General features: G+C 45.8%; 12 protein-coding genes across 12 annotated transcripts; 5 read left to right on the top strand and 7 right to left on the bottom strand.

The window, feature by feature from the left end:
• Positions 1 to 2,309: 2,309 nt before the first annotated feature.
• On the top strand, positions 2,310 to 3,135 carry FPOAC1_003708 (uncharacterized protein; the record flags this gene model as incomplete). Its single annotated transcript, XM_044848264.1, has 4 exons — positions 2,310 to 2,448; positions 2,505 to 2,533; positions 2,634 to 2,906; positions 2,962 to 3,135. 4 exons carry the CDS (start codon positions 2,310 to 2,312, stop codon positions 3,133 to 3,135), a joined length of 615 nt encoding a protein of 204 aa, XP_044714180.1.
• Positions 3,136 to 3,275: 140 nt separating this feature from the next.
• Positions 3,276 to 3,629, top strand: FPOAC1_003707 (uncharacterized protein; the record flags this gene model as incomplete). The annotated part of the gene is made up of 1 exon (XM_044848263.1): positions 3,276 to 3,629. The coding sequence occupies one exon, from the start codon at positions 3,276 to 3,278 to the stop codon at positions 3,627 to 3,629; it is 354 nt and encodes a 117-aa protein (XP_044714179.1).
• Positions 3,630 to 4,168: 539 nt separating this feature from the next.
• FPOAC1_003706 (uncharacterized protein) lies at positions 4,169 to 7,388 on the bottom strand (the record flags this gene model as incomplete). Its single annotated transcript, XM_044848262.1, has 10 exons — positions 4,169 to 4,188; positions 4,301 to 4,573; positions 4,765 to 4,897; positions 4,945 to 5,094; positions 5,171 to 5,235; positions 5,896 to 6,233; positions 6,298 to 6,690; positions 6,749 to 6,759; positions 6,805 to 7,047; positions 7,128 to 7,388. 10 exons carry the CDS (start codon positions 7,386 to 7,388, stop codon positions 4,169 to 4,171), a joined length of 1,887 nt encoding a protein of 628 aa, XP_044714178.1.
• Positions 7,389 to 8,096: 708 nt separating this feature from the next.
• FPOAC1_003705 (uncharacterized protein) lies at positions 8,097 to 9,351 on the bottom strand (the record flags this gene model as incomplete). The annotated part of the gene is made up of 4 exons (XM_044848261.1): positions 8,097 to 8,494; positions 8,542 to 9,003; positions 9,057 to 9,206; positions 9,252 to 9,351. The coding sequence occupies 4 exons, from the start codon at positions 9,349 to 9,351 to the stop codon at positions 8,097 to 8,099; spliced, it is 1,110 nt and encodes a 369-aa protein (XP_044714177.1).
• Positions 9,352 to 10,413: 1,062 nt separating this feature from the next.
• Positions 10,414 to 14,592, bottom strand: FPOAC1_003704 (uncharacterized protein; the record flags this gene model as incomplete). Its single annotated transcript, XM_044848260.1, has 1 exon — positions 10,414 to 14,592. One exon carries the CDS (start codon positions 14,590 to 14,592, stop codon positions 10,414 to 10,416), a length of 4,179 nt encoding a protein of 1,392 aa, XP_044714176.1.
• A 368-nt stretch (positions 14,593 to 14,960) lies between these two features.
• On the bottom strand, positions 14,961 to 15,905 carry FPOAC1_003703 (uncharacterized protein; the record flags this gene model as incomplete). Its single annotated transcript, XM_044848259.1, has 1 exon — positions 14,961 to 15,905. One exon carries the CDS (start codon positions 15,903 to 15,905, stop codon positions 14,961 to 14,963), a length of 945 nt encoding a protein of 314 aa, XP_044714175.1.
• A 722-nt stretch (positions 15,906 to 16,627) lies between these two features.
• FPOAC1_003702 (uncharacterized protein) lies at positions 16,628 to 18,336 on the top strand (the record flags this gene model as incomplete). The annotated part of the gene is made up of 2 exons (XM_044848258.1): positions 16,628 to 17,912; positions 17,960 to 18,336. The coding sequence occupies 2 exons, from the start codon at positions 16,628 to 16,630 to the stop codon at positions 18,334 to 18,336; spliced, it is 1,662 nt and encodes a 553-aa protein (XP_044714174.1).
• A 665-nt stretch (positions 18,337 to 19,001) lies between these two features.
• FPOAC1_003701 (uncharacterized protein) lies at positions 19,002 to 19,934 on the top strand (the record flags this gene model as incomplete). The annotated part of the gene is made up of 1 exon (XM_044848257.1): positions 19,002 to 19,934. The coding sequence occupies one exon, from the start codon at positions 19,002 to 19,004 to the stop codon at positions 19,932 to 19,934; it is 933 nt and encodes a 310-aa protein (XP_044714173.1).
• Positions 19,935 to 20,126: 192 nt separating this feature from the next.
• On the bottom strand, positions 20,127 to 21,395 carry FPOAC1_003700 (uncharacterized protein; the record flags this gene model as incomplete). Its single annotated transcript, XM_044848256.1, has 1 exon — positions 20,127 to 21,395. One exon carries the CDS (start codon positions 21,393 to 21,395, stop codon positions 20,127 to 20,129), a length of 1,269 nt encoding a protein of 422 aa, XP_044714172.1.
• A 554-nt stretch (positions 21,396 to 21,949) lies between these two features.
• FPOAC1_003699 (uncharacterized protein) lies at positions 21,950 to 23,278 on the bottom strand (the record flags this gene model as incomplete). The annotated part of the gene is made up of 2 exons (XM_044848255.1): positions 21,950 to 22,749; positions 22,798 to 23,278. The coding sequence occupies 2 exons, from the start codon at positions 23,276 to 23,278 to the stop codon at positions 21,950 to 21,952; spliced, it is 1,281 nt and encodes a 426-aa protein (XP_044714171.1).
• A 540-nt stretch (positions 23,279 to 23,818) lies between these two features.
• FPOAC1_003698 (uncharacterized protein) lies at positions 23,819 to 24,816 on the bottom strand (the record flags this gene model as incomplete). Its single annotated transcript, XM_044848254.1, has 3 exons — positions 23,819 to 24,079; positions 24,143 to 24,476; positions 24,536 to 24,816. 3 exons carry the CDS (start codon positions 24,814 to 24,816, stop codon positions 23,819 to 23,821), a joined length of 876 nt encoding a protein of 291 aa, XP_044714170.1.
• Positions 24,817 to 25,830: 1,014 nt separating this feature from the next.
• On the top strand, positions 25,831 to 27,094 carry FPOAC1_003697 (uncharacterized protein; the record flags this gene model as incomplete). The annotated part of the gene is made up of 2 exons (XM_044848253.1): positions 25,831 to 26,840; positions 26,887 to 27,094. 2 exons carry the CDS (start codon positions 25,831 to 25,833, stop codon positions 27,092 to 27,094), a joined length of 1,218 nt encoding a protein of 405 aa, XP_044714169.1.
• Between the last annotated feature and the right edge of the window lie 333 nt (positions 27,095 to 27,427).

The following is a 27,427-nucleotide window of genomic DNA, read 5'->3' as shown; positions in this document are numbered from 1 at the left end:
GACTATCTCGGGTTATAAAAAAGCGCTCGCACCATGGGAAGATCACAGCTCCAAGATCAGCAAAACGACTTCGATTCCACTAACAATTAGACTCAAATTCGCTATGAGCTACCTGGAGCGGAAGTTGGCAAGATGTTATCGTGATAGCTCTGGGTATATCCTCATCTGAACTGCGATACCGAAGTCAAGGGTGTTGATATTCATGAGTATTCTTGGTATCAGGTTGACTGTCAGACGGATTAAGACGGGGAGTGTCAAGAGGTTAACTATTGGATTAATATTTTTGCTATTTCACTGGGGAAAGAGATGGAGATTGCAAGATTTGGGCGCAGTTTGGTACTGCAACCAGGGCTTGTGGTTAGATTACGCCTTTGCTCTATACTGAATTCGGAATGGTGGCTGCGATCCTAGTCTTGAAGTTAGAAACTCAGATATTACCCAGGGTTCTTGACATAGATCGACGTTTTATGATCCTTCTCGTTACGGTCTATCATAGGGCTGAAGCACAACCCTTGTCATCATTAAAGATTTCCGCCTCCCCATTTTCTCCTGAAAACAAAGGAGTAGGGACATCTTAGCCCAGCGAATGCATCAACATTCATCCTTATGCGGTAGTGTGTAAGCAGAACTCTCGACTTAAATAGTGGTTGCAGCAAAAGAAACTATGATCGCAGAAGGGTTTGTATTCCAATATGTTGAAGTGCTTAAAACGTGTACTACCAGGGAGTTAACAGTCATACCGAAAGCCATTTTCGCATTTATCTCAGTGCTAGGTACAGCATTCCACAACCGGTCTCGTCGAATACGTTTTCATTCGTTATCCTCTCGATCCGTTGTAGTTGGTGAAGGGTATTGTGCCTACAACACGTTATTCTTGATGAAAACTAAATTTAACAAGAAGACATGGGTGCTTACAGCGGACGGAACTGTGTATCTGGCAGAGCAGGTTGAAAGCATCGTTTAAGGAGGCAGACATCGCATCAGATCATTTCTCTGAATCTTTCTCTTCCAATGTAGGCTTCTTATCAGCATCGGTCTGTTGAGGTAGTTTGTTGCCTAGAAACCGGCTTGCGGGCCCGGACTGCTGCTTTGTTCCTTTTTTCGCGTCGGTTGGCGGTGCTGGAGGCAGAAGGGGAACGCCGAGCATAGAAATAACAATGTCTGAGAGACCCATGCTTGTGGAATCGATGTGATCAAATATTCGATGTGGTGATCAATTTTTGTTGTTTATTCCGTTCACGTTGTGTTACTGAATTTCAGATTTCCAGGAGAAAGGCAACGGTCATTATTCAGGCTTGTGCCAGACGAATAAACCAGCATAAGCAAAAAAAAACTCCGCATTTTGAACGATGCACGTGAGTAAGAATTGACGTCAGTGAGTTCTGTTGGTCCTAATCATACGACTTGGCATTTCGGTGATCCCCTGTTTCGGCTTCCAGGTCTAGACTACGTGGGGCTTCGGGTCGTGTCCTGCCATAATGGGACATCCACCCAATTTGTAGCCTAGTTCTAGCACCAAGGTAAACATAACAGGCTAGCCGAAATTCTTCTGATGCACCTTAGTTCTTGTTGGGGGCAAACGGCAATGAGTCCAGATGACTTGGTTGGTCGACCCCCTGTAGGCTCTCGGTGTCCACCAGCGACCAACACCATGCTACCATAAAGCCAGAATTCAGGTGATATTCAACACTAATGAGATGACCATCTGGAGACAAGTACGAATATACATCGTCCGTAAAACCAAAGCATTGGCTTTACTTTGATGGGGATGTGAAAGTTTCTTACAAGCAACAGTCATAGTATAGGTAGACATGCTGTAGTTTATGAAGCTCATCTTAAAATGAAATATCGGTATATCATATAAGGTCAGCCGCTAAAGACAACCAACGTCAAGCAAGTAATCGCCTCTACCTTATTACTCGACTCTCGGAAAAGCAACTTGGTCTTCATTGCGCAGAGGGTTTCTACGATAATCTGCACGCGCAACCATATACCATTCCGGGATCGGCAAATCTTCCAAAAGCCCATCAGTGGTTCCCTTGTCCAGAATATCATTTTCCGGGGTGCAAGGTCTGAATCACGATTAACTCGAAACTATGACTTCTCTGAATGCTAATTACGTAAACGAACTACTGTAGAACCATGAAGCAAGAGCGAATCAGACATGCGGCAAGAACGAACAAAATGTACCAACACATATTGACCAGCGCTGATGCATTGAAACAAGAGTATCGGGAAGGAGCCATGTGAATCACTGCAGATGCTGAATTGAACCAGTGGTCACGATCTTGTGTCGAGCATAAAAGCGCATGATACCCCGCCCAGCTCCTTTCCACTTCCACAACACTCTCACATCTGCAACCACGCATTCATACCAACACAACTCCTCCGTCCTCTACGATGCATCTCCAACGTCTTCTTCTTCTCTCGGTCCCCTTGTTGCCCGCTGTAAGTCGACCTACACGGCTGACATCTCACCGCAATTCTAACATTAACTCTTTTAGGTCCTGGCAGTGGATTCCCCTATCGACGGGTATGGAGTGATGATCCCAGAGTGGGAGGTTGAAGTAACCTCTGGATCTACAATGGTCCTTGCGGGAACGATCGAAGAAGTCCACGAAAAGCTTGTCCAGATGAACCCCAACTGGAATGAGGAGTACAACTCTACACAGAACAGCGCCGGCAATGGAAAGAGAGATTCCAACATCCATCTTTTTGGCCGAAACGTCTTCAGCGGGGCGGAGTACAAATGCGGCGGCACCCTGCCAGAGTGCCATCCCACCGGAATTGCGACTGGTATCGACTATCTCAGATCTGTCAAGGGGAAGCCCAAGAATGGACCCGGTCCTGGAAACTGTGGTCGGGTAAGCTGCACCCAAAACGGCGCCATTTGGTGGTGCAATGATGTAAGTCACAACCTTTGAAGCCTGTATGCCAATTGGACTAATGAATCGTTAAAAGAACGCCAGCTCAAAGACTTTGGACGGATTCGGAGACATTGCTGACGGCGCCGAGTATCTCGGTAAGAAGTGCACACGATGGGGCTGGGAGAATGGTAGCTACAAAGCCTTCCTATCCGGAAAGGCATTTCACGAGGACAATTGGAATGTCATTGTACAAAAGGACAGCTGCTAGATGTTTAGGTAACCGCCTAGACGTTACACCTTAAGTGACAACAGACCTAAGAAAAGAAGACTGTATTTCTTTCACGCTTCTCGGATTCCGGTAGAAAGCCTGTGTAAGCTCAACATAGTGGTGCTTCGTTCATTTGCACAATGCACTTGGTATCCCTGAAGCTGGGTTTCTGCGTTGCGACCGGTGCCTCGGCCGCTGCAATCCTCGTCATCTACCACGTGAACAAGGGCACTGTCGTTCTACCCAAGTCCGTGACCAAGAGGCGTATCTCGTCTAACAAGGAGTTTATCTCGCTGTCCTCAAAGTACTTGTCAGTACTTGAAAGCTTGACCGCCAATAGCAAGGCGAAGCGTATCAACACATCCCTTTCGGGCTTTGCCTTGGAGGTTAGGTGCACTAGCTTTGAAGAAAGCTTCGCAATAGCGGAACATGAGCGCAAAATGCGGAACAAATTCCCTCGTCTTGGGGTTGAAACAGATGACAGACATGTTTGACGTCATTGCTGTGGCTAGCTCAATTGAGTGTCATGTCGCAAGAAGAAGGCTAAGCTGAATCCATCGGCATTTACTTTGTTGACTTTAATGAACCAGAACGCGAGACTGTACAGCAAAGTGTATTATTAATAACACAAAAACCTTGAAAATGCCAAAGAGATAATCAGGGATTATTGAGAACTTAATGTTTCTAAGGAACATCTCAACTTAATTCACATGGTCTTGCAAATCTTCTAATTGGGTATTTCAAGTGGTATGCTGTAGGGTAACACTGACAAGCTGAAAATAAACCAGAAAGACTCGCGCGACAACATTTTCACGCTAGTTGGCCTGCAAAGCTACAACACCAAGCTAGCCTCAATTTAGTGCCAAGGCGGATTTCACGATGGCCTCATTCGATGACTTTTTGTTTGTTTCACCAAATAAAGTACAGGGACCAAAAACCACACAGCAGATCACGAGAACAAGAGCAATATATATATATATATATATATATAGCAATAATCGTCATTCATGTGTTCTTCTCATTATTGTCGCTTTTAATCGGATACTCCCATATCTACAGTGCAACATCAATCTATGCTTTATAAGGAGCAGGGGAAACAACCCCCTTGATAGTCTTGAACGAGTAGAAACGATTGCGTTTGTGAATCTAGTAGAAAAGAACAAACGATCCTGCTCCCCCAGACTGGGACGATTCTGCTCGGCGTCGGGACCGTGGTTGTCAATGACACGAGGAACGGAGTGAGTCAAAGATATCATGTAGGTAGGAGATCGCTGAGGAAGAGTGACGTCGATACCACGGGGGGCGCAGTTATAGGAATCGTCGAAATCAGATGATGAACTACCAACGACGCAGACCTCCTTGTCGACAAAGTCGCGAGAGCTATCGTGGGCAGTCGAATGACGAATAGTACACTTGACATCGGATATACCAGGAACAGCTGGAAGCATGGGAGTTCTGCACAAGGAAATAGTCATATTACCTGCTTGTGGTGGATTGTACGTACTTCTTTGGCCTCCTTTGTCAATTATAACTGCTCAGTTGCCTTGGTTATCCTGCTCAGGCCTTGCGACTGAAGACTTGATCCAAATGTTCAGCTCAAGAGACAGGCTAACCACTGCATGGAGATACCATGCTTTTGACCGGGAGAGGTGGTCCATTGCTTGGAGTAAGAGAGATATGGCAGGGGGAAGTAAAGACCAAAGTAATCGTTTCGCTTGTTCCAGACATCGCCGATATCCTCGTTGTGGTCGATGATACGGTTCTTCGTGCCGCGGGCGACGGTAGTTGGGGGCGCATGATTGTTCGTACACCGTGAGCGTCACGGATCTCGACGTGCTTGGTGGTCAAGTTGCCGTTAATGACAGAGTCTGCTTTTGTACCGCACATGCGAGTGCTGCCCTCGAAAACATTTGTGAGTGTATAGCCCAAAAGGAAAGTGAGAACCTTGCCGTTGACGAACTCAACCAGAGCTTAGCCGTTGCCACAGTCACCACAGTCGGCGAGCTTATGGCCCCATGATGATGATACGGTTGACTTGTTTCTTCGCGCTGGTGAGACCGGACTTGACGTTCAGTTGGTATCGGCCAACATCCAATCTGCCTGTAACTTTCAGTAATGACCGCAGTTGGAGGGTGAGATGCCGGGTGGCTGTTAGTGGCGCGTTAATCAGGCTGCCAGAAGGAACAAATATCTGACCGAGGTCAAGACCCAGAGGAATCAAGGGAGCGTGTGTAGCTGTAGCTGTAGAAATGAGAACTACTTGACCATCACTGTTTCTCATACAATTTTCAGGGTCAGCAAAATTGCTTTAGGAAAAGAGGTAGGCTCTTAACCGCCCACTTGTCGCTGCCGGGGTTTTTGTCACAAGTAGGAACGAGCTTCATGCGAGGTCGTTGGAAGGCGAGGATGCTAGCACGGATGACACTGAGACGGCAAAGGCCGATCTAGACAAGCCACCCTAAGACGTGATTGAGAAATCATTGTGTATGTGTGAGTAAGGGTGGGGAGGATGAAGCGAAAAGGAGGTACTGTGGTATGGTGATATGATGTTATATGCCAAAATTCTACAAAGTCGTTTCATTGCTACGTTATCCGTCTCTGGATATCTAGCAAATAGGACATGATTTCGGGTTATTTATTTTTATACTCTAACTCGAATAAGCCATCGTTTCTGCCACCAATCTACTATATTCTCCCTTTGCACAATCAGGATATAGTGGTTCCTTTTCTCTGATAACTAAGCGCAAGCGGTGTTCTTACCAATAACCGCAAGGAGCATAGCAGTACCCAGTTGAGGCGTAGGACTGATGGTAAGAACACCGGTTGAATTGTCATAGCTGGAGTTGTGAGTTTTCGTACGCATGTGACCAGGGCTTTCTTCAAATTCGATGGTAATACCAAATACCGAAAAACCGCCATAGTTCTGCTTGGCGTTGGTGTACTCTTGGCTAAACGCATTCTTGGTTTCGCCACCGAAAGTGATGGTTATGGCAAGACCAGAACCGATTAGCATACCGACTGGCTTGAAAGTATTTTTAACGCTGGTAGGAATACTAGGGTCAACGAGGGGGAATTGTTGTTGGTAGTTAGGGACGTCCCTATTTTAATCCCATTAGAGTTTTGGCAGTCCCAACCGTGAGAGTGGGTTCCATAGATACATACCAGAAACCAGGGCTAATGTCAATATTGTTCACGGCCTTGATGGCAATGTCAACGGTGATCTGGCCTGCAGTTGAGTTGACAGTACTGGCAGTCCAGTTCTTGCTGAATCCGTTGTGGAATCTTAGCCAAGGAAGGCTAGTGCCGGTTAAAACCTGAGATGAGCTGCTTTCAGTAGTGATAGTAAAACTGTGCTTCAATATGGCGTTTGCGTTTGGGATGGTAGCGTTCTGATACATGGTGTGCAGAATAGTTGGGTAGTCGTCGCTCAACGTATAAGACGGGAGGTTAATACTGCTGGCAGGGTTAATCTTAGCCTGATACAGGCTCTTGTTCTGAAGTTCCTCGATATAGTACTGAACATCGAATGGTTGAGTTGAAGCCTCAAAGGAACACCTTTACGCGATGGTCAATATCCTTACGTGGCCGGAGATCTTTTCAAATTATAGCATACCTTGGAAGAGCCTGGTTTTGGGATACAGTATCAAAGCAAGATTTTATTTGACATACTTGAACTGCGTCTTCGGGATCAAGGATGGGTAACCGTGACTGGACGTGAGCACTAGTGACCGACATTTCCGATTGGGCTTGGAGAACGTCTCGGCGGTTCCTAACCAAGAAAGTATTGAAATCAGTAGGCACCTCATCCAAACATTCTTCCCATTCTTTCAAAGCTTGAGCTTTGAGTTCGAAATAGTTGGTTGCAGCATTTGCTGCTCGAGTTTGACCAATTGCCATAGCTGCTTCAGCTCCCTATTGACGTTTAGTATCCAAAAAGAAACGAATGATGTGAAAACAAGACACACCAATTTTATATAATTGAAGTAAGTCACCTGGCTCTGGAAATAGCTTCCTACAGAGCCAGGTGTAAACCACTTATCATAATATGTAACGAGATTGTCGGCAATCTGGTAGAGTGCATAGTTGGTAACAGCTTCGGGAACACCATTACCAGCGACTGGGGCGAGGGTGCTCTTGCTGCAAGGAAAGACGGCATGGAAATCGCTTGTACTAGCAGGGCCGGCCCAACGGTTCATCAAATTGAACCATTGCTGGTTGAATTGATCGTTGACGTTTGTAGCCGTAGATCCCATCTTGGTATTTTGAGTATTGGTAAAGATATAGTTGAAATGCAATGGGTTTGTTAAAAATGGAAAGTTTACTGTAATGGGATTACATTGACTTTATGTATCTTGCTGTCAGTCTTCTATCTAAGTGTAAACATCAAGGATCCGTATGGTATTGGTTAGATAAGTTTAAAACATTGAAGGCTAAGGCTGGCCGATCGAGCGTTCTAGTCCCAATAGTCTTTCCTAAGATTCTCAGCTGCATCACCAGTTAGCCGCCACAGTGGGATGGGCCAATCTAGTAGCATACTTCACCAATCCAGAAGCTAGATATCACATCAGCAGAGGTCTAGTCCCTCTCTAAGTAAAGCCATGCTTCAATTAAGGAATGATTCGGGTTAAGGATCTTGTCTTCCATTTTGTCCACGAGATGACCATGAGGTCTAGAATGTCAATGATATTCCTTTAACTTCCAGATTCGGCTTGTACTGTTGGGATAGTTTAGACATTGGGCGCTATCCGAGTTCCTACAATTCAGGTCCTTCCCCTGGTTATTGATCACATACCGTGTACCGTGATATTCAATCAGCCGAGGGTAGTAAGCCGACTAAGGAACCTCACTGGACCACGCCGTGTCAATAACCTTTATATATATAGATAGTCATATTGCAATTCACATTGCCTGACATGCCTGGCATCTCTCACTACATAGAAAAGCTCTGAATCCATGCGGTGTCAAACATCTTTACTTTCTCTAACATTCCAGTTGCCACCATTCTTCCAAGTACCACAGGGCCCATTACTCCAGATCCAAAAAGGCGACTCGTTTGATGCGGTAAAATAAGTACCCCAGTTGACTTGGCCGTTGGGACAAAGTTTAGTACTAGTGCTCGCAAAGTGAACGCACTTGGCACGGTCGGCAAGGGATGTCGCAGCAGATAAGCACTGGGGGTTTTTCATGCATGCTGCACAGCATTCATACGCATTAGACATTCCAGTAATATCTAATAAATAGAATGGATAATCGCCGTAATCTCTGCCATACAGAGATCTACCACCATTGGCTGTCGTAATCATGTTGTCGTTGCTGCAGGCAAGGTCTAGCTCAACGGGGACTTGTGTCTCGACGGTAACTGAGAATGTGTTAGAAATACCCTAGATTTTGAATTGATCAATGTACCAAATTCTGTCATGGTGCTGGTTGAGGTGATGTCGTTGTACTCAGTTACTGTGAGAAACGAAGTCTCGGTCACAGTGGTCATCACATCGTCTGGATATTCTGTCTCAATGACTGTCTCTGTAGTGCTGACAGTCTTTGTCTTGGTACGCTTAATCGTCTTTCTGGAGCCTTGAACGGTTGTTGTGGTGTGTTTGGTTGAAATCACCGGGACTCTCTTGATGCATCGAATGCGTTGAACATACTGAGCGGGTACTGCAGCTTTGCCGCCGAGAGGGATAGGAATGGATCCAGGGGATGTATCTGGAATACCGGCCCTCTTTGCTACATAATCAGGAGACCGACCAATCTTGGTAAACCCTGCGGGTGCTTGGATCGTTTGTGTAGTGTACTTTGATGTCGTCGAAGTGACTTTTTCGGTCGAGAATGCTGTGGCCAATCGGTCTTCTGTGTTGGTTTGTGTCTCTATGAAGATGTTACTCATCGTTCTTGTCATGAATGGAATCATTGATGCATACGGGTAACTTGCTCGGTGGCAGTCTTGACATTCGGATTAGCCGTTGATGTTGTAGTCGTCAGAACAGTTGTAGTCTCGGTTGTGGTGTAAGGCCTTGCGACAATAACTACGTTGACCTTGCGAATGATTTTTTTGACAATAGTAATTCGCTCTGAAACTGTTGTGGTTGCTCAGGGAATCCTGTTGGACTGGATACTCTTTGTTCCCAGTTCGCTGGAACAGACAATGGTAGATAATGCCAGAGCGGCATGCGACCCGTAGGCGAGCAGGGTGAGAGCGGACTTGATGGCAACCATTTCTAAAGTAGTGTAAAAAAAGAGACAGTAAGGTCGATAAGTTATCAGAAGGAGAATATCCCAAAGACGTCCCTCGTCGGGCAGTGGATCAATTTAAGCTTGTTATTTGAAGTGTTGGTTCGATACATAGGTAGTATTAATAACATATTCAATAGTTGATGCGTTGAAGTCGTCGGATTGGCTGAAAATATTACTATTTGGGCCTCAAACAAAGAATGCATGGGACTAGCGGATGTTTGCTTGGGTGTAAAATTAGACTATTTGACAGCGCCAAGAGAAAGGGACAGACACGTACAACCAACAAGTAAATAGATGAGGCTGGAAATAAGCGATATACACTATTGAGTTCTGGGCTTGAAAGCCACAGCTGAAAATGAGACACTCAGACCACAATGTCAACGCATATTAATGATGTGTCTGAATGTTGGGGCGGCATCCCCAAACCCCATGGGTTGGCCCAGAGTTCTGTAAAATCCTATTGTCCATCATCCAGGAACCCATGATCAATGACAACAACATGAAGCTACAGTCATCGCAAGTGAAGTACTGCATTACCTACGTAGCAACCGTCTGATGCTCCCTTGGGTAGTTATTAGCCGGATGTGCTATACGAAAGACAGAAAGTTACATGTCGACTGTGACGTTCAGAAGATAACCGGTTACTTACCCTTGTTTTGAACCGAAAGCGATCAATTTGCCTGATGCGTTGTCGAATAAATAGGCTTGACGCAAGGAAGGCTGGCAGGTTATCTCCGCGTTGCTAATTGGTTGCTCTTCCTGGTTTGGCTGGTCTCTTCATCAACTTTACACTTCCGGTCAAGTTTCTTACAGTCTGCAGCAAAGTTGCTCTACAAGAGTTCGATATTTTGGTGAGTATAGCTAACGAACCTCTGCGAAACAGCTGAAAAGAAAGGAGTACAGATAAAGAGATAAGAGGCAGTTTCTTTTGTTTTCTCTCGACTATTCCGAGTTCATCTTATATTATAAAGTATAATCTATCGTTTCTTCAGGATAAATATAGTATTGAGAATCAGTCTAATCACTATTGTTGGTTGGATCCAGCTAGTCCCGCACCTTAAGCTTCGCCCGCTTCTCGTAGTCAATAGCATCGTTCACGAACGACTTCCGCAAAGCTTCCTGATTTCGGTCTGTATACCTCGAAGACGACAACTGTCGATCTTTCAAGTCTGCATTCTCATTCCTTTCTAGGAGGAGTAAAGTAATGTCTTCATCCCCTGCTTCACGGGCAAAGAAAAGAGCATTTCGCTCTTTCAGATCTGTCGCTTCCAGATCCGCACCATGGGTAAGAATAGCTTTTATGATTCCGACTTGTTGCTTCTTCACTGCAGCTATGAGTGGAGTCTCCCAAAATCTATTTCGCTCTTCAAGTTCTGCACCCATTTCGATAAGTAACTTCACAACACTTCCCTCAACACCGAAGGTTTCAACCAAAAGGTTTGAATCAGCGTCCTGTTTATCTTGAATTTTCAGGATGGCATCCAGTACCGCTTTCTGTGGGGATGCAGCGGGTATTGGTAGCATGATTGAGTCCCGAGTGCTTGTTGATGTGGTCGCGACGTACTTTTGTAGCAAAAGTTGAGCACAAGTCCAGTAACCGCTTGCTATGGCGATTAGGAGTGAACTCCAGATGTTGGGATATGCCTCCAATGTATCAGTATACCCAAGAAGCAGTGTTGTGATCGCTTCGTCGCCGTTCTCTACGGCGGTCAAAAGACTGCGCTCTGACAGACCATCGTCTGGTGAATCTACCAGAGCGTTGCACATTAGCAATAACTGGACTGCAGTCGTTTCGCTTTGATAAACAGCTTCTATCAGTGGTCTTCGGAAATGAGGGCTATCTCTCGTTTCAATGCTGATGTTCCGTTGAAGTAAGGCCTCCAAAATGGTCTTATTGCCTGTTTTAGCAGCCTCCAGAATTAAGGACCCGTGTCCAACACGGGCATCTGGCTCAAGTCTAGCTTCCAGGTCGAGTAGCAGATGTGTTGTTCCCATGAGGCCATTTCGAATAGCCCAATGTAGCGCGGTCATTCCATCATCATCTTTTCTGTTGTGGTTGATCCACCTAGATTGTAAGAAAACCTCAGCAGCTGCGTCTCGCTTGAATTTCACTGCGAAAAGAAGCGGTGTTCGACCATGATTGTCTTCAGCATCTACTGAGGCGCCAAGAGCGACGAATCGCTTCAGTAGCGACAAGTGGCCGCTCTCTGCGCAATAAGAGATTGAAGTCCGGCCATCTTCGTCTTTGCTGTCCAAATCTCCATTCATTTCCAAAATAGCATTGACAATCTCGGTCCAGCCATTCAATGCAGCCAAGGGGAGAGCCGGACGCAGTTGATGGAGATCAAAGTCTCCGGTGGCTGTAAAGCAAAGATGCCATAGCGCCATCTTCCTGTTGCCATCACGGATTGCTTCTACTAGTGGGTGTTGTGTCATGGTGTCAGTACGTGTGGACAAGTGCTGCGGAAACTGATGGGTGGTAGCGCCCTGTTGAAACAAATACGCGACATGTTCATAGCTCTCCAAAACCTCCTTTACGTCTGGGCTTCTGATCGAGAGATGGTTGAAGTTTGTAATCATCCATTTGATTCCTTGAAGACCAAATTCTAGTCTTTCCTCGTTGGAATTTTGTGCACAGGACCAGCGGTAAAGCTCTCCTGTAGCTTGCAGTGCCGTAAGGAATCGACGAAGTGCGTCAGTAGACGTCGTGAGTTCATCAGAATCGATTGATTCGGCACTGAATTTGGTGCATGCCCATTGCAGGAGCGTCTCCGCTCTGTCCCATTCTGTATTTCGGCGGTAAATACCAGCCTTTTCTGTGAGACCAGAAACGAGGGTATCTGGATCGGGATGAAGTCTAGGAGCCAAGAGGGAGACAGCACAAGATAAAGCTCCAAATCGAGTTGCTAGACCGTTCTCGACAAGTATATCGGAGATAGCTGTGACTGTTGAGTTTTGCAATAGAACATGTCCACCGCTTTCAAGTATGACTGTTTCACCAGTGACCAACATGCACACCAACGGGGAGAGAATCGCTAAAAAAATGTCCTGGACGCAGATTTCAGTAACTGAATCTTCTACCTCGGTTAATACAACCCGGAGAGTGGTATCGTTGGTGTCGGTATTGGTTGGCAAACCCGGAATCAGCCGAGACTGTAATGACTCGTGAACTGTGTTCCACCCACATAGTTGTTCCCAAAAGTGAAGATACGTGGTCAACGCAGTCAACACAGACGAGTGTAAGGAATTCCGCAAGTTCAGAGATCCTCTTTGGAAATGAACGAGATTATGGAGATAATTCCTCTCGGCCCCGATTCGATCATGATAATAATACAGTCTTCCCGCATCAGGCCCAAACCATATGCTTCCATCAATCGGTGGCTCAGCATTTGTGGGTTTTCTTGAAAGGTAGCTATACCTTTCATCTGACAGACCAAATACAATTCGTTTCCATTTCACCTCATTGAGCAGGGATATAGTATTCCCAGTCAAGTCTGTGTCATGGAGGGCTTTGGCGGAGATGAGAGACCACGTCGACAACCCCACGATGGTTTCTAGGAGAGACGAATCAACAGACCATTTTGTTTGAAACCTATCAGGTGGTTTCAAAACAATGTTGATCATCTGCTCGTCATGCTTGTCATCTATACCCGTGCTTGCTGCGATCTGGATCTGAACAGTAATCTTGTCCTTCATAAATTTCTTATGAAATAGTGACTCTGTAACTTTGCATATCGCAGCAACGAGTTTTTGAGCTGGTTCTCGTGCTTTGACTTGCGAAGGTTCCCATTGTTGAACTTCCTTGTTGGAGCCAATGAAGTCAAGACCTGTTAGATAGGCTAACTTTTGTCGGATGTGAAGAACCTTGTCAAAGTCGATCTGATTCTCATGAGGGTTTGTAGCCTTGCTTCCACAAAGTGAATCTTTATCAGATAAGTTGATGTTATTGTACTGGCCAGTGATGAAAAAAGAAGTATCCCCAACGGAGCTTCCTAGAGCGAGCTCAAATGCAAGCCAATCTAACTCGTGTCCTGCGATCATATCTGGCACCTTTGCAAGCTTGTTGGCGTCTCGGCCAAGACGTTGTACGCGCAATAGGCCTCGAAAGATACTCATAGTGACTGTGATACCCAGTTGGGCTAGAGAAACCCAAGCCTTCATTCCGCGAAGCCCAATGAACTGGGAGATATAGCCCAGAAGAACAGCTGCAACGGCAAAAAATGTATAAACTTCGAACCGTTCATCGAAGTCCTTTCTTGACGATGTCCAGACTTGCAGGGGCTCTTCATCCGTATTTTCCAAATGTGCGAAAGCGTCGAAGCTTTGGTCTCCTATAACTTGAAGTCCAGGCTGTAGCCATAATAGACGACTTTGTGGTTTTCCAGATTTACGCGAGTAACGAACTTCTTTTGTCGTTTGACCTATTAGGGCAGCACACCAGAACATACCACCGCACATAACGACCGTACCAGTAATAAACATGATTGGAGCATAATTTGTCGAAGCAGAGGATCCAGAGTCGCTGAGGTTCCATCCGAAAATCCAAACGCCGACTCCAGCTAGAGCGACAACTCCACCCTGAAGTAGACATCCAAGAATAGCAATAACGACAAATACCCATTTTGGCCGCCGTTTTATACCAACATTTAGGGAAAGATTGGGCTTCGGGGCAAACTGGATATGGCTTGAAGACGAGCCGTTTGATAAATCCCCCATACCAGGGATGCACCTTTCAAATTTTGTCCATTCTGATGTGTCGGGATCTTTATGTTCCTCAAGGTAGTGACGGAAAAGATGTAGGTCATCCTTCTGACCTGGATTCTTGATGTGGATAAGTTCCAAAATTTGTGGTCGACCGAGGACACGGGTGATACCACCCTTATTGAATAGCTCACACACATCTCGGCTCGTAGATGTACAGAGCTCTGCTTCCACAACTCCGTCACCTTCTTGGGACCGACCGATGAAGGCACGGAGAGTGGAATGACCGCAGACACGAATTGCTGATATTATGGCAGTGATAATCCCGATCGGCGCCATAGCAAAAATGAAATAGTCGAGAAAAGATGTGCTTTCGCTGAGGTACTGGCGAGTCATGGACTCCCCAAAAAGAACGAGAAGTGGACCAACATCTGTGGCGAGATCATTGGAGAAGTCAGAAAGGTCGTCGGCTACGGCTTGAGTCGCCAAAAACGCGAAAAGTGATAACAGCCAGTATCTCATGGCAGCTTAAGATTTCTTGAGAAACGCAGTCTGGATGAAGTGCGCAAGAACTATGATGAGAGAGTGTGCCAGAAAATGAGGTGGGAGATATCATAGAATATAAGTACAAGCCCCACCGAGAATGGAGACATTATTTTCAGCTGAACAGGATACAGAAACCCTGCCACGTCAAAGCACATAACGAGGAGGGAAGAGAAAACAAGACAACCAATAGAAGCAACGAAAAGCAAATTGTTTATAATCAAATCCACAGCATGATCTGCATTTATACAGGGCTTTACGAAAATTCAACGTAGAGATTGGCGGCAGCATTGAACGTCAAGGGTATCACGTGTATTAACACATGGTCATGTCTAGTCGATCTTAAACTACCCCGTAACAGGATGCTTCCACTGTTGCCATCCAATCCAAGTCTGAAAGATAGATACAGCCAAAGCCAGTGCACCCAATATTATGGCAATAGCTACGCCCGCCAGTGTCGCCATCATGACATACCTGGCACCGCTTTTCCTTTCCAGCCACTTCTCCAGGTATCCTCGTGGTGTCGGATTATCAAGCTCCTCATATAGTTCGACAAGTCTATGTTCAAGGTAGTGATATCCTGAAGATGTCTCCCCGGGGACTTGATATGTCGAGGGTTCATATCTGAGACAATCCGTATCTAGGTTGTGTTTCGAGATGAGTGAGCGAAGCAAGATAGTGCCATCTGTCGTCGAAGGGAACAGAGTCTTCTGAATAGAGTTTAGAGTTTCTATGGCGAGTTTACGAGACATGTAGCTCCTTTCCAAGACGGTGTTAGCAGTGTTGGGGTAAGTAGATTGAAATACTAACTTGGCGTCCTGCTGGCTTGCAATAAGAGTCTCTTTCAAAAATGATGTATGGTGAAAGAGTTCGACTGTTCCATCTGCTTGATTCAACTTGAGATGATTCGATAACTCATTGGTGGGTATGAAAGAAAGCCTAGCCACTTTAGAGAGTCTTCGCGCAGTGACTCTATCATTTATTTGACGGAACGTGGCAGCGCCCTCTTCCAATCCAGAGTGCTCAGTAGTTGGGAATACGCTCAAGATGAACTCAGGCCATGTCATATTGTATGACCATGTAGCAAGCTGGAGACCTGCCTCAAGTGTGTCTGCGGATCTCGCTTCAAGGGAACATGTTATCATTGTCATGACTCTCAAAGCGAGATCCAAGGCTCTGTTCTGGTCCGCGGGCATGGGCATCTCATCAGTGCTTTGATTTGCAAAACAGATACCTGTAAGCTCAGCCCTTGTCTTATCGGGGTTGTCCTTCAGTATACGAATAATCGACATTAAATCTGTGTGGCTTTGTAACGCCGGAGGGACTCCAACAACCATGTCGGGGACATATTCAGCGGTTATTTTTCGATAATAGTCGAAGAATAACCTCATCCTACTCCAGCGCACCCCGGGACATGCTTGAGGAGAGCACGACTGTTGTCCCGGTGCAACTTTACAGTTGTCGCATAATTTCCAATTCCATAGCACTGCAACGAGATTCTGAAGATCTTGGTCCGTCAGAATTTCAAGAGGATAAGGCGAAGAAAGGTCAAACATGGTATTTGTAGGGATTCCAAACATGTTGATAGGTAGAAAGTAAAAACATGCAAATGGCTGAAAACCATTTCAAGTATCAGTTGCGGCTGAGCCTGGTCTGTGACAAGATGCAATATTCGGGGCTCTATCGATTGTGGCTTGGCCTAAGGTATAGAAACATTGACTACGGGAATCACAAGAGACGAAATAATTAGGTCAGCTTATGCCCCTGAATCTATAGCTTATACACTAGTTATTTTTGTAATCTAAGAATTAGGAAGCCAATGTTTCTGCCACCCACACCACTGGCTTGGATGTTACAGATTGAAAAGCGTCGTTATTGGTTGTCAGCATTTGTTGAGTCTGCCTCGTCGGCGTTCGGCACCTGATCTGACGTGTCTCTGCCGTTTCTTTCCATCCATCATCACCATCTCAACGTTTCGCCAAGGCCAGTTTGAGTTGTTGTAACGAATATTCAAATGGAAGGTCCCCGTTCACGAAATTGTTGCTGTACAGATGAAGACATCCCGACCGACCATGATTCAGGATATGGTGGATCAAGGAATCCAAGCCATGTATCGAATTCCGAAAGTCAATCTGGTCTTGATGATCAATTGACTACGTCGCGTTCTAGCTCTCGAGCTCGAGCTCAACCTCGACCTCAGCCTACCCCTCCCAGTGATTCTGTAACACAACAGGCCACGATTCGGCCTATTGCAAAGTCAATTGACGAGCAAACTGCGAAGCGTGCTAGTGATGTGATCGAACAACTCAGCGGCCTCCTAGCAGAATGTATGCTCAAGTCAAGAAAACGGAAATACTTGTCAAGATCAAAGCGACAACTACCTGCCATGTCGATAAGACCTGTCATGCTTGGAACTTCAATCGAAGATGCCAAAGTCTGCCTTGTCATTTTTTGTTCCGACGAGGATGGCGCGCATGATACAATTCGGAAGTTCTTGCGCAAGTCTTATGTAAAGGACCTCTACCAGCCCAACGACAGTTCTATGTGCTCATTTGACGTACATATTTTTGGTTCATCACCAACCACAAAATCTGGTCCTGAAGTCGGCATCCCAAGATCAGAAGATATGACTTTTACTCATTGTGGAATGCCGATTCGCATCGCTACTGAAGGTTTCGATAAAGACACTATTGTGGCAACGATGGGCGGTCTACTGCAGTTTGATGCGCCACGGTGGGTAGACAGTTCATATCGTGTCTATGGGTTGACTGTTGCTCACGCTATATATCCCGAGATAAATTGCGATGTCAGCGATGATGACAACGATTTCTCTATGTCGGATGACGACAGTGACGAAGACAATGAGGATTCTTCAAACAGCTCTGATACTTCATGTCCAACCTCACTTCCTCAAGTTGACTGGGGTGTATCAATTGAAGCAGAACAAACAACGAGACCAGGAATTCCTCATCCATCTCTATCGCGTTCCGTCATTGGGCAACCCATTGCATACTCATCCCTGAGTGACACTGCAGCCTATAGGGACTGGGCACTATTCAAGTTTCCGACATGGGAGATCCCATTGGAGCCCAACATGCTAGTGGTAGAAGGAAAACCTCCAGCTCTGCTCAAAATGCCCTCGTCTCTGCTTGACGTTTCTAGCAGTCGATCAGTATATATCATCACAGGATTCTCGGGCGTAATGGACGCAACGATCTCCTGTGGTCTGAGCCAAATCCTACTACAGCCTGGGACCCAGTTTGTAAGAGCATACATCGTGGAACTGAGTAACAGCACAGGTGTGTATCTAAGAGCATACTCAGTACGTGAACTAATAGAGATTTAGACATTGTAGAAGGAGATTCTGGATCCTGGGTAGTTGATGCTTCGACTTTGGAAGTTTATGGTCACATTGTTGCGACAGACATGCTCTCATGCTGCTATGTCATCCCTTTGGTCGATATCATTGAGGACATCAAGCTAGAAGAAACGCAAGTTTCCAAATTGAAGGACATTTCTATCGACTTTCCTTCTTTACAGCCACCTAACAGCCAGTGGGCAGAGAAACTAGTTGTCCGGAATAACGATGACGAGGTAGGGCATTCTCAACTCTTCAATTCATATGAAATGCCACCCGACGATAGAAAGTCTAACATTACGAAGTGGAATCCATCTGTGTGGAATATGTCACTATCAGATACGATTTCCAAGTCAGACGATTAGCGATATTGAGAGTGTAAACAGCGACCAATCTACTCAAGATAGATGAAACTTCAGGCACTATTCCTAGTACTATATATGTCGAAGGGTTGTATTTGAGATAATCTATATCTAAATTATTTTTTGACAGTATTGAGTGAGGAAAGATAGTGGCATCCGTCGTCGAAGGAAACAGAGCTTTAGAGTTTTCCAAATGGAATTTAGAGTTGCTGTGGCCTGTTCGTGGCTTAAGTTCAAGAGCAGTCTAAGTCACATATATAAATAACTTATCTACTGGAATGGCTGTAAGGTGTCCAACGTAGGATGTAGATAAGTTGGGAATCAAGTCTGTATTGCCTTTTCGTATAACTGGTTAGATGGTTGATGTCATGAAGGTTCTAAAACTTTACCAGTGGCTGGATGCATTGCAATAGACCTGGTCGGCCTCCCACTACCCCGCTTATATCATGGCTGTTCTAGATCTCAGTAGCTATAAAGATGAGAGGAGTTCATCTTCCCATGGGCAACTGAGGGTTGCATTGAGACCATATGATAGCTAAGAACATCTAATCTCCTTACCCATTACCCGAAATTACAAAGTGAGTAACAACTGTCAAAGAAACACATTCCAGAGATAACATAATAAAGAGATACAATATATTTCTCAGACTAACTGTATCGTTAACGAAATGGCCTCTGTAATAACATCCCTCAAGTTTGCCGTCCTCATTGACGCCGACAATGCCAGTGCTTCCATGGCTGGCCCTATACTCACAGAGATCGCCAAATACGGCACAACTTTTGCCAAACGCGCCTATGGCGACTGGACTGGGACAGCATTAACCCAATGGAAAGAACGTCTTCTTGAACATTGTATCCAACCAATGCAGCAGTTTGCCTATACCAAAGGGAAGAACTCGACCGATTCAGCCATGATCATCGACGCTATGGATCTTTTGTATTCCAACAAATTCAACGGCTTTTGTATTGTTTCCAGTGATAGCGACTTTACACGACTGGCTTCTCGAATACGAGAATCTGGATTGGTGGTTTTTGGATGTGGTGAAAGGAAAACACCCAAGCCTTTTGTCACAGCTTGTGATAAGTTTATCTATGTTGAGAATTTGGTGTCAATGACTGGGCCGGCCAAGTTTGAGATTTCAGTAGCCGGTTCTGCTTCGTGTATAGCAGGGCCTATTAGCGTCGGTCCATCGATTGGTACATCTCTAGGAGATCCAGGAGTCAGCACAACATCAACCAACCAAAGCGAAAGGAACACGGGTCGGATTGATACTTCGACTAAAACGAAACAACTGGAGACGTCTCAGATATCTGAACATCCAATACATGGCAACTCAACAGCTGAACCACAGCTAATTGATGCCATAGCGATTGGGTGGTTGCGAGAAGCTGTAGAAGTGTCTTCAGACGATGATGGATGGGCTCTCCTTGCAGAAGTTGGTGTACTTATGGTTCAGTGGCATTCTGACTTTGATCCTCGCACATATGGATGTAAAAAGCTAAGCATGTTGTTGAGATCTACAGGTCGTTTTTCAGTAGTACAACGACATCTTCAAAATAAGAAGTCGGATGCAATGTACGCCCGGTGGCTCAATGGATAAGAAAGAGGGTTGAATAACCATGTTTCAACCCATATGGTTTCAATAGAAAAATGTGTGAATAGTTTCATGTTTTCAATATTCAACTAAACTACAACGGATGAGTGAAGGATTACTGGCCAAGATTGGCTGATATACAAGAGAAACGTTTTTCCATCAAGTTTCCAAGCCATGTGATAGACGTCATCTAATGAATCATTTCTTATCCTGTCGAAGATCCACCCCCTTGTAATCAGGAAGTTTCCAAGTACCCGTATCCTCTTTCATAAGATTCTTTGCAAGAACGTCCAACTTGAAGAAAGCTGCAACACCTAAGAAAAAGTTAAGGATAGCAAGGACAAACACGCTCGAGGGCATCTTGTGCCAGTACGTTTTGTCCTTTTCGATACCATCCTGAACAGCATCCATAAAGGGGCGAAATTTCTGCTCATAACTGACCAAAGCTTGAGGAAGTGCTTGCTTTGAGACACCAACGCGACGGACGTGATCTTGAATTTCGCCGGCTAAAACGTAGGCGCCGACCAAACTCGAGGTTGTTCCCATTCCTGTAGTTGCTGAAGGGCCATATGCTGCGTCTCCCAGTAGTGCTACTCTTCCTTTGCTCCAGGAGTCGAGCCTAACAACACCCATGTGCTCACAATAAAAGTCGTCTGAATCTTGTAGCTCAGAGATTAGCTCCTCTGAGCGCCATCCAGCAGAACGGAACAGCTCTGATAAAACAGCCTTTTCCTGCTCTACGCCGCCTTGACGTGCAGCCAAGACTCGTTCAGAATCATTCAGACCCACAAGATATACCTGGACTCGGTCTGGTCTGTGTCGTCGAGTGAATAAAAGTCGTTTGCCAGGAGCGATGTAGGCAGTTCCGTTGTACTTCTCTCCGTCCTTGATATGGCGAGGGATGGTGAAGTAACCAGCATAGACCCCGATGAGTTGAATGGGGTCTTTAGCTTCTGGTCCGAGTATCTGCTTCCGAGTACGGGACCACTGTCCGTCGGCACCGATGAGAAGGTCATAGCAATCCTTCTCACCATTTGCCAGTCGAACTTCAACAGAATCATCTAGCTGTTCAAAGCTCTCCACAGTTGTCCCATAAATGAACCGTACACGATCCTTGATATTCTCATACAGAAGCTTGATAAGATCACCTCTCATAATCTCATAGTCAGTTGTAAAGCTCTGAAGTCCCTCACCGGATGTATTTGCGGGAAAGTAAGCCACGACTCTGCCATTACTATTCACAAACTCCAAGCCTTCCTCTTTGACTGATACCGCACGGAAAGCAGTTTCAAGGCCCATCCTCTTTAGAACTTTGATTCCATGTCCGCGAATATCGATCTGTAGGCCAGTTGACCTCAAGTCGGGGTGCTTTTCAATGATTGTAACATCATGGTGTTGTGAGAGCCAGAAGGCAAGGGCGGTGCCTGCGATGCCTGCGCCGCAGATAATGATTCTGAGTCTGGTCATAACTGCAGTGAATCTGAGTTGAATATGTTGAAGAGACAGAGTATATAGTAAGATGAGTCGTTGACGCGGATACAATGTAAGAATAAAGAAGGGAACTGATATTCAGTAGCACAGGAGTTACTGAGTACTTATGGATTTATTATAAAGTAACATAGTGTATACTCTTGCCTTATAAAGAAATGTTTCATTATACCACCGGACTGTCGAGCAACCTCTGGCTTCCTAGAACGGAGTTACCTAATGGTGGGTCACTCGGACTTTTCTGTAGGAAAAGGCCGGGCCCCGGATGGGTAAGTGAATACACCGAACTCACAAACACGGAAAATCGCACAATTCGAGTTCGGTGTTTTATGCTGCCTTACGCCCGGGTTATTTTGAAAGATGGAGATTTAACAGAGCTTTTACGGAATTGAATTGTCATAACGGTAACTCTCTTGTCTGTAAGCAGTCGCTTTTATATCCTCGAGAAGCCTTTTGATACTAGCTTTCTTCAAATGCAATAGAAGAAGTGTTCTCATTATCTGATGCTGTTTTTATATGGTATGAGCTCAATCTTAAAGATCAGAGTTCAATTCATCCACCGCTTTAGTAACCATACCCTGCCAGTCAAAGTTATAAATCGGGTACACACGCTTCTGAGTATCATCTACAAACTTCTTCCAATCACGCCCAGCCTCGTCAATTTCCACTTTATACATTTCGCCTTGTCGTCGACTAATTGCCACAAGAGACTGAGACCGCTCTCGTCGCGCTGAGTCATAAACTCGGAATGCCTTTTCAAGAGTCTTTTGCTTGTTCAAGTTCGAATTCGCTTTGAGAGCCTCTTGCACACGCTCAAGAACAGAGACTAGAACCAAGGCATCTTCTACGCCCATACCAGCGCCCATCCCAAAATGGGGCGTGGAGCCATGAGCTGCGTCTCCTGCAACGGCTACTGTTCCGCGCACGTACGAAGGCAGTGGATTGTCTAGAGTATCGAACATGGCCCATCTGCTCAACTGTTCGGGTAGAGTATCAACCAATGCTCGTACTGCAGGGCCCCAGGTTGAGAAGGCCTGAGTGACATCCTCCCGCGAACCTTCGGCGACTTGAGCTTGGTGGGGCCACTCATTTTGTCGAATGAATGCTGCTACATTCAGATACTTTTCGACGACAGGGTAGGAGACAAGGTGCGCCCCCGGGCCGACCCATATCATGGGTGTCTTGGCCAATGGTCCAAGTGCCGAGGATGCCTTGTCCATGTCAATCAAGCATCGGTATGCACTCTCAAGAGCAAAATGTGGCAATGCAGCGGGATCATCTGCTCCCACAATCTCTTTCCGCACATTCGACTTGATACCATCACAGCCAATGACTTCTCGTAGTTAGTCTTGTATTCGTCGACATTACTTAGGTAGCTTACCTGCGTCAAAGACCTCAGTCGTGCCATCTGAGAAAGTCAATTTGACGTTGCCAGAATCAGCGTGTTGCTCGAGTTTCTCAAGTCGTTTTCCAAGTCGCAAGCAAGCGTCGGGTAAAAGAGATACCATTTCCTCCAAAAAGTTGGATCGACGGCACACAAGTACCTCTGGGCCTTCAAACACGGCATCAGGTAACTGATCGTTGGGCCGTAGCCGGATATCCTCAGTACTGTATCCGTCTACCCATCGAAAGGGCTGCTTGTTCAGGCTCCCGATCTTGGATAGAGCAGAACCTATGCGTGGATCAATATTGTGTATGATTTCCACGATTGGGGTAACGAAGCCAAAAGCAACGCCCAGTTCACGAAGCTCGGTTGCTTGCTCAAACACGGTTACATTCAAGTTCCTTTTGATGAGGCCGAGAGCGACTTGACATCCAATGACTCCACCACCAATAATGGCAATATTCAATGAAGAGTCCATGATGGAGAAAATGATTGATTTAAGGGGGTAGATAAAGATTTAGTTTGTGGGCTTGGTGTCGAGGTATGCGGTTCTGTACAGCTTAATGCTAAGACTATTAAATGACAGGATACCTACAAGCTATCTCGAGCGACTTATTTATACTTTGTAGATATTGTCGCATTTTCTATATGTTCGACATAACAAACGAACTCCCTCAATCATCGGGTACAAATTAAACGCGAGACCGAAACCCCCTGGTAATTATGTCCCCCCGTCCATGCACTCGCGCTTCAAACGGGAAAAACAGAAGGCGAAGCCGCGAATGTTCCGGCCGTGACAGTAGATGTGGATCCATGTAATGGAGTTTGGGATTGATTGATACTGATGTGGTGATCTGACCAACGTCTCGGGCAAATATATCTACGGATGGGAATTTAATAAGAGACCTCGCCTTGGTCAACATGAAGCCATCCGTGCATGAGAACCTCGACTGTATTCAAAAACGTAGCCATTTCTATAGCAAACTAGATAACGGCGACTTCAGCAGTCGCCTTCAGATTATTCTACCTTGACTCTCTTGCAGATTGCCTCATCCTCCTTCTCCGATATCTCGACCTTTGCATTCAGAAGGGCTTTTGTAATACGGTCGGCAAATGTTCCATATGGCTCATAAGGTATCTTGGTATAGTAAATAGTCGGCCAGGTAGCTTCTGTTCGTAGTACAGGTTTCAACAATTGGTCTAAGATGCCTTCTGGGAATTCGGCATAATAAACATAAGCATTGGTCAGTTCATCATCATGGGCGACTACAAGACGAACCTAGACATGGGTCAGTTTCGGCACTTCAAAAGAGGATGTTTAAGAGGATGGTTTTATACATACGGGGTAGAACTCGCAGCGAACTTCCCTCCACTGAATTTGCGCCAGGGACAGCATGTTGCAGATAAGGTATGGATCTTCAAACCAAATCTCGGGTGAGTACTTTCTAAGATTGCGGAGGTACAGATCTTGAGCACTACCATTCGAATTAGGATGCCAGTTGGGGAAACATCGACCACGGCGTCGCACCGCGACATCGTCGTAAGCAACGAACCCTATGATGAGGTCCGCAGTCCGATCGTTTTCTGCAGCAAAGATCGCTGGTTCAGGGAACAATATGTTGCACTCTAGTTTATGTGGCCTCCGCCTAGGGAAGAGAAATGATGGAGACACGCCTCTGTACACATAGTCAGTTAGTAAGGACTATCCAAGTGTGGCACAGCAGGTCGAACATACTTGTGATGTTTTAGGCGACTCCCTTCTCCTTTGAAAAGACAACAGAAAAAAGAAGACTTCCAACAGCCAAGGGACCCTTCTCTTGTGAACTCCTCTACATTTTCCACCGTATCTTCTTGATACGCGCCGGTTTCAGCTTCTGGAGGAATATCGATTTCCTGAAATCTGCAGCACATAAGATCGAGATGACGTGCTGTCCAGCGCAGAGGATGTACTGATAGCTCGGGATGTCGAATTATCTGCTCATGTAGAGACAGAACAGGAGAGGTTTGTTTCTCCATCAAGAATTGTCTTTGACTGAGACGGAGTTGTTTGTGCTGTTATTCGGTGATTGATAGTCAATGGGACTGGCAGGAATATCCAAGATCCGATCGGGTTGCGAGAAGACTGAGGCAGGTCTGGTAGCTGGTGTTGGTTAAGCGGAAAGGTCATGTATGTGCCCTTATCTGCGTCTGAAATGACTTGAGGTGAATCGAAGTTTGGTTCTGCGTAGAAGGGCAAGCAAGGATATATATAGCCTGGGAGAAAGTTAATATAGCTAGGCAGGTTAAGAAAAGCGCCAAAAAAACAATATTTTGAAGGAGAAAACCTACGCTCAATAATCTCAAAGTTAACTCTTTTTATGTATACTTCGGGACTTACGCCTCGGAAATCTCCAAATAATAACAAAGTTAACTCTGTTGTGAATAAAAAAAACCATTTAGGCTTTCAAATGCACGCCCGGGAGCTGACTCAAGCAGCATAACCTTCCGGCCGTCACACAGGTGACGGAGTAATGTACAATTCCATAAAACTGATCTCATGTAGCACAACCAGAAAAAATCCACCATTGAACCGACGACCAAGTTTAAAGCCCCTAAATCAATGACGGGCAAAAATGGCAAGGAATAAAAACATAGAAGTGATTGACACGGCAAGGACCAGTGACATGTCTTAATCTTCATACTACATTATTTGTTCAAGGTAACACTAGGTAAACTGCAGGATATTTGTCCAAACAGTTAACAAATAATAGCATAAACAACTGATGCCTATAGCTGACTTAAGTAATTGAATTGGTGAATTTTAGTCAGGTAAGTGCCTACCTATATAGAGGAAGAAAAATCCCTCCCAAAGTTCTTCTTCCTTCCTTGATTATCTATCAGCTTTTCTTGGAGCCGGTTGCTGTGAATCACAGTGGGTCATCGCACAGTGAGTCATCGTCGTTGGCACTGTGCTCTGCCATAATCAACTCAGGCGTAAACAGCTTCACGAGCGGCCGATTCATTCACATTAATCAACATCCATCCCTCACCATGGCGACCGACAAGGAAGTTACGCCGTACCATGATCTCATAACCACGTCCAAAGCCTACGACGTAGCCTGGCAACGAGAAACGGCGAGTCTCCTCGAAAACCTCAATTTAGGCGGGAGGCAATTACCAGGAAGCGCCTGGAGACGGCACCACATGTTGGCTTGCCGTGTACTGATTGCTCCTTATGCACCGCACCTACTACCGTCATACGCCAACGCAGATGTCGGGGCACTTATAGACTACAACGACGACGTACGCTATTTCGAGGAAGAGGTTTATCCTCCCGTTACTGAGGAGGTACTCGATCACCACATCGTTCGCGCCCATGGGGCGTCCCTGGGATCAGTGTGGTCTGCTTTGCAAGAAGTGAAACGACTACCTATCACCCAGACATCCAGCCCTGCGCCTTCGATGCCTCCGCCTTCGATGCCTCCGCCTTCGATGCCTCCGCCTTCGATGCCTCCGCCTTCGTCCCAACTGGCTCCCCCTCCCACCCAAGCTACTCCCACCGTACGACGCTCCGCCCGCAATGTTGGTGTGACATCACCTAACTACAGCCTCCACTACTCACCTTCCTCTGATGCCAGTATGGCTGGAAGTTCTCCTTCTCAAGCTCAAACGTCTTCTTCAGGGACCGCCTACACGTCCGAGGTCGCCGCAAAAGACCTAAAGACCGAAGAGCACTCCGTCCATCTAATCTCATGTGCACTCCGTCACATACTGAACAATACGCAGCCACAGGTTACTCAGAAAGCGGTAGAATACCGACAACGGGAACGACTGTCGATGGACGCCGGCAGAATCAAACTTCTGGCTGTCGATGACGGAGGTTTACGACTACGCCAAGACAACGATATCCTCAACAGCCACGTGGCCGGTATCGAAGCCAAGAGGGAGTGGAAACTTACCAGAGACAACAAACGAGTGATTTCAGACGAAGCACTGGCCCAAATGACCTATGAGGCCATCTTGGTAAGGAGCAAGCCTAGAAATAGACCCTTCAGAGACAGGTACGTCGATGATACTTTTTCCAGTACCAGATGCTAACTTTGACAGTGTCATAATGATCCACATTGCTCGACACCACGTTTGGTTACTGGAATTTCGCATTACTCCCTCCTACATGGCACAGTTGAGACTTGGAACAACTCCCGTGGAGTTTCTGAACGTGACCATTACCCGGGAGATGGACCTCGACAAGCCGGAGGGGCGTAAGGCCTTTGCTGCGAATGTGAAGCACCTAACTGCCTCGGTGCTGATGTGACTGTTACCGTCATTTTGGAAGGAATCATGAGGGGAATCATGTGGTTAAGGTTTAGTTAGTCTCAAGTTCTTTCATTCTTGTTACTATTCTGGGGGAAACAGAACAATTACTTCTTCGTTTATTCCAGCTGTAAATAATGTCAATACACGACAATACACAAAGCAGAAGGGGTTGTCCTAAAAAACATTGAAGTGATTGACACGGCAAGGCCCAGTGACATGTCTTAACCTTCACACTACATCATGCTGAGCATTATTAGGCTTGCGCGTCTGTGAATCGCAGGGTGTTGTTGAGTTTTCATGATATTTGTTCAAGGCAACCACTGACTAAACT

The sequence above is a fragment of the Fusarium poae genome, chromosome 1, assembly GCF_019609905.1.
Source record: "Fusarium poae strain DAOMC 252244 chromosome 1, whole genome shotgun sequence".
Taxonomy (NCBI): domain Eukaryota; kingdom Fungi; phylum Ascomycota; class Sordariomycetes; order Hypocreales; family Nectriaceae; genus Fusarium; species Fusarium poae.
The sequence above is the reverse complement of the archived record's forward strand: the minus strand, read 5'-3'. Positions and strand labels throughout refer to the sequence as shown.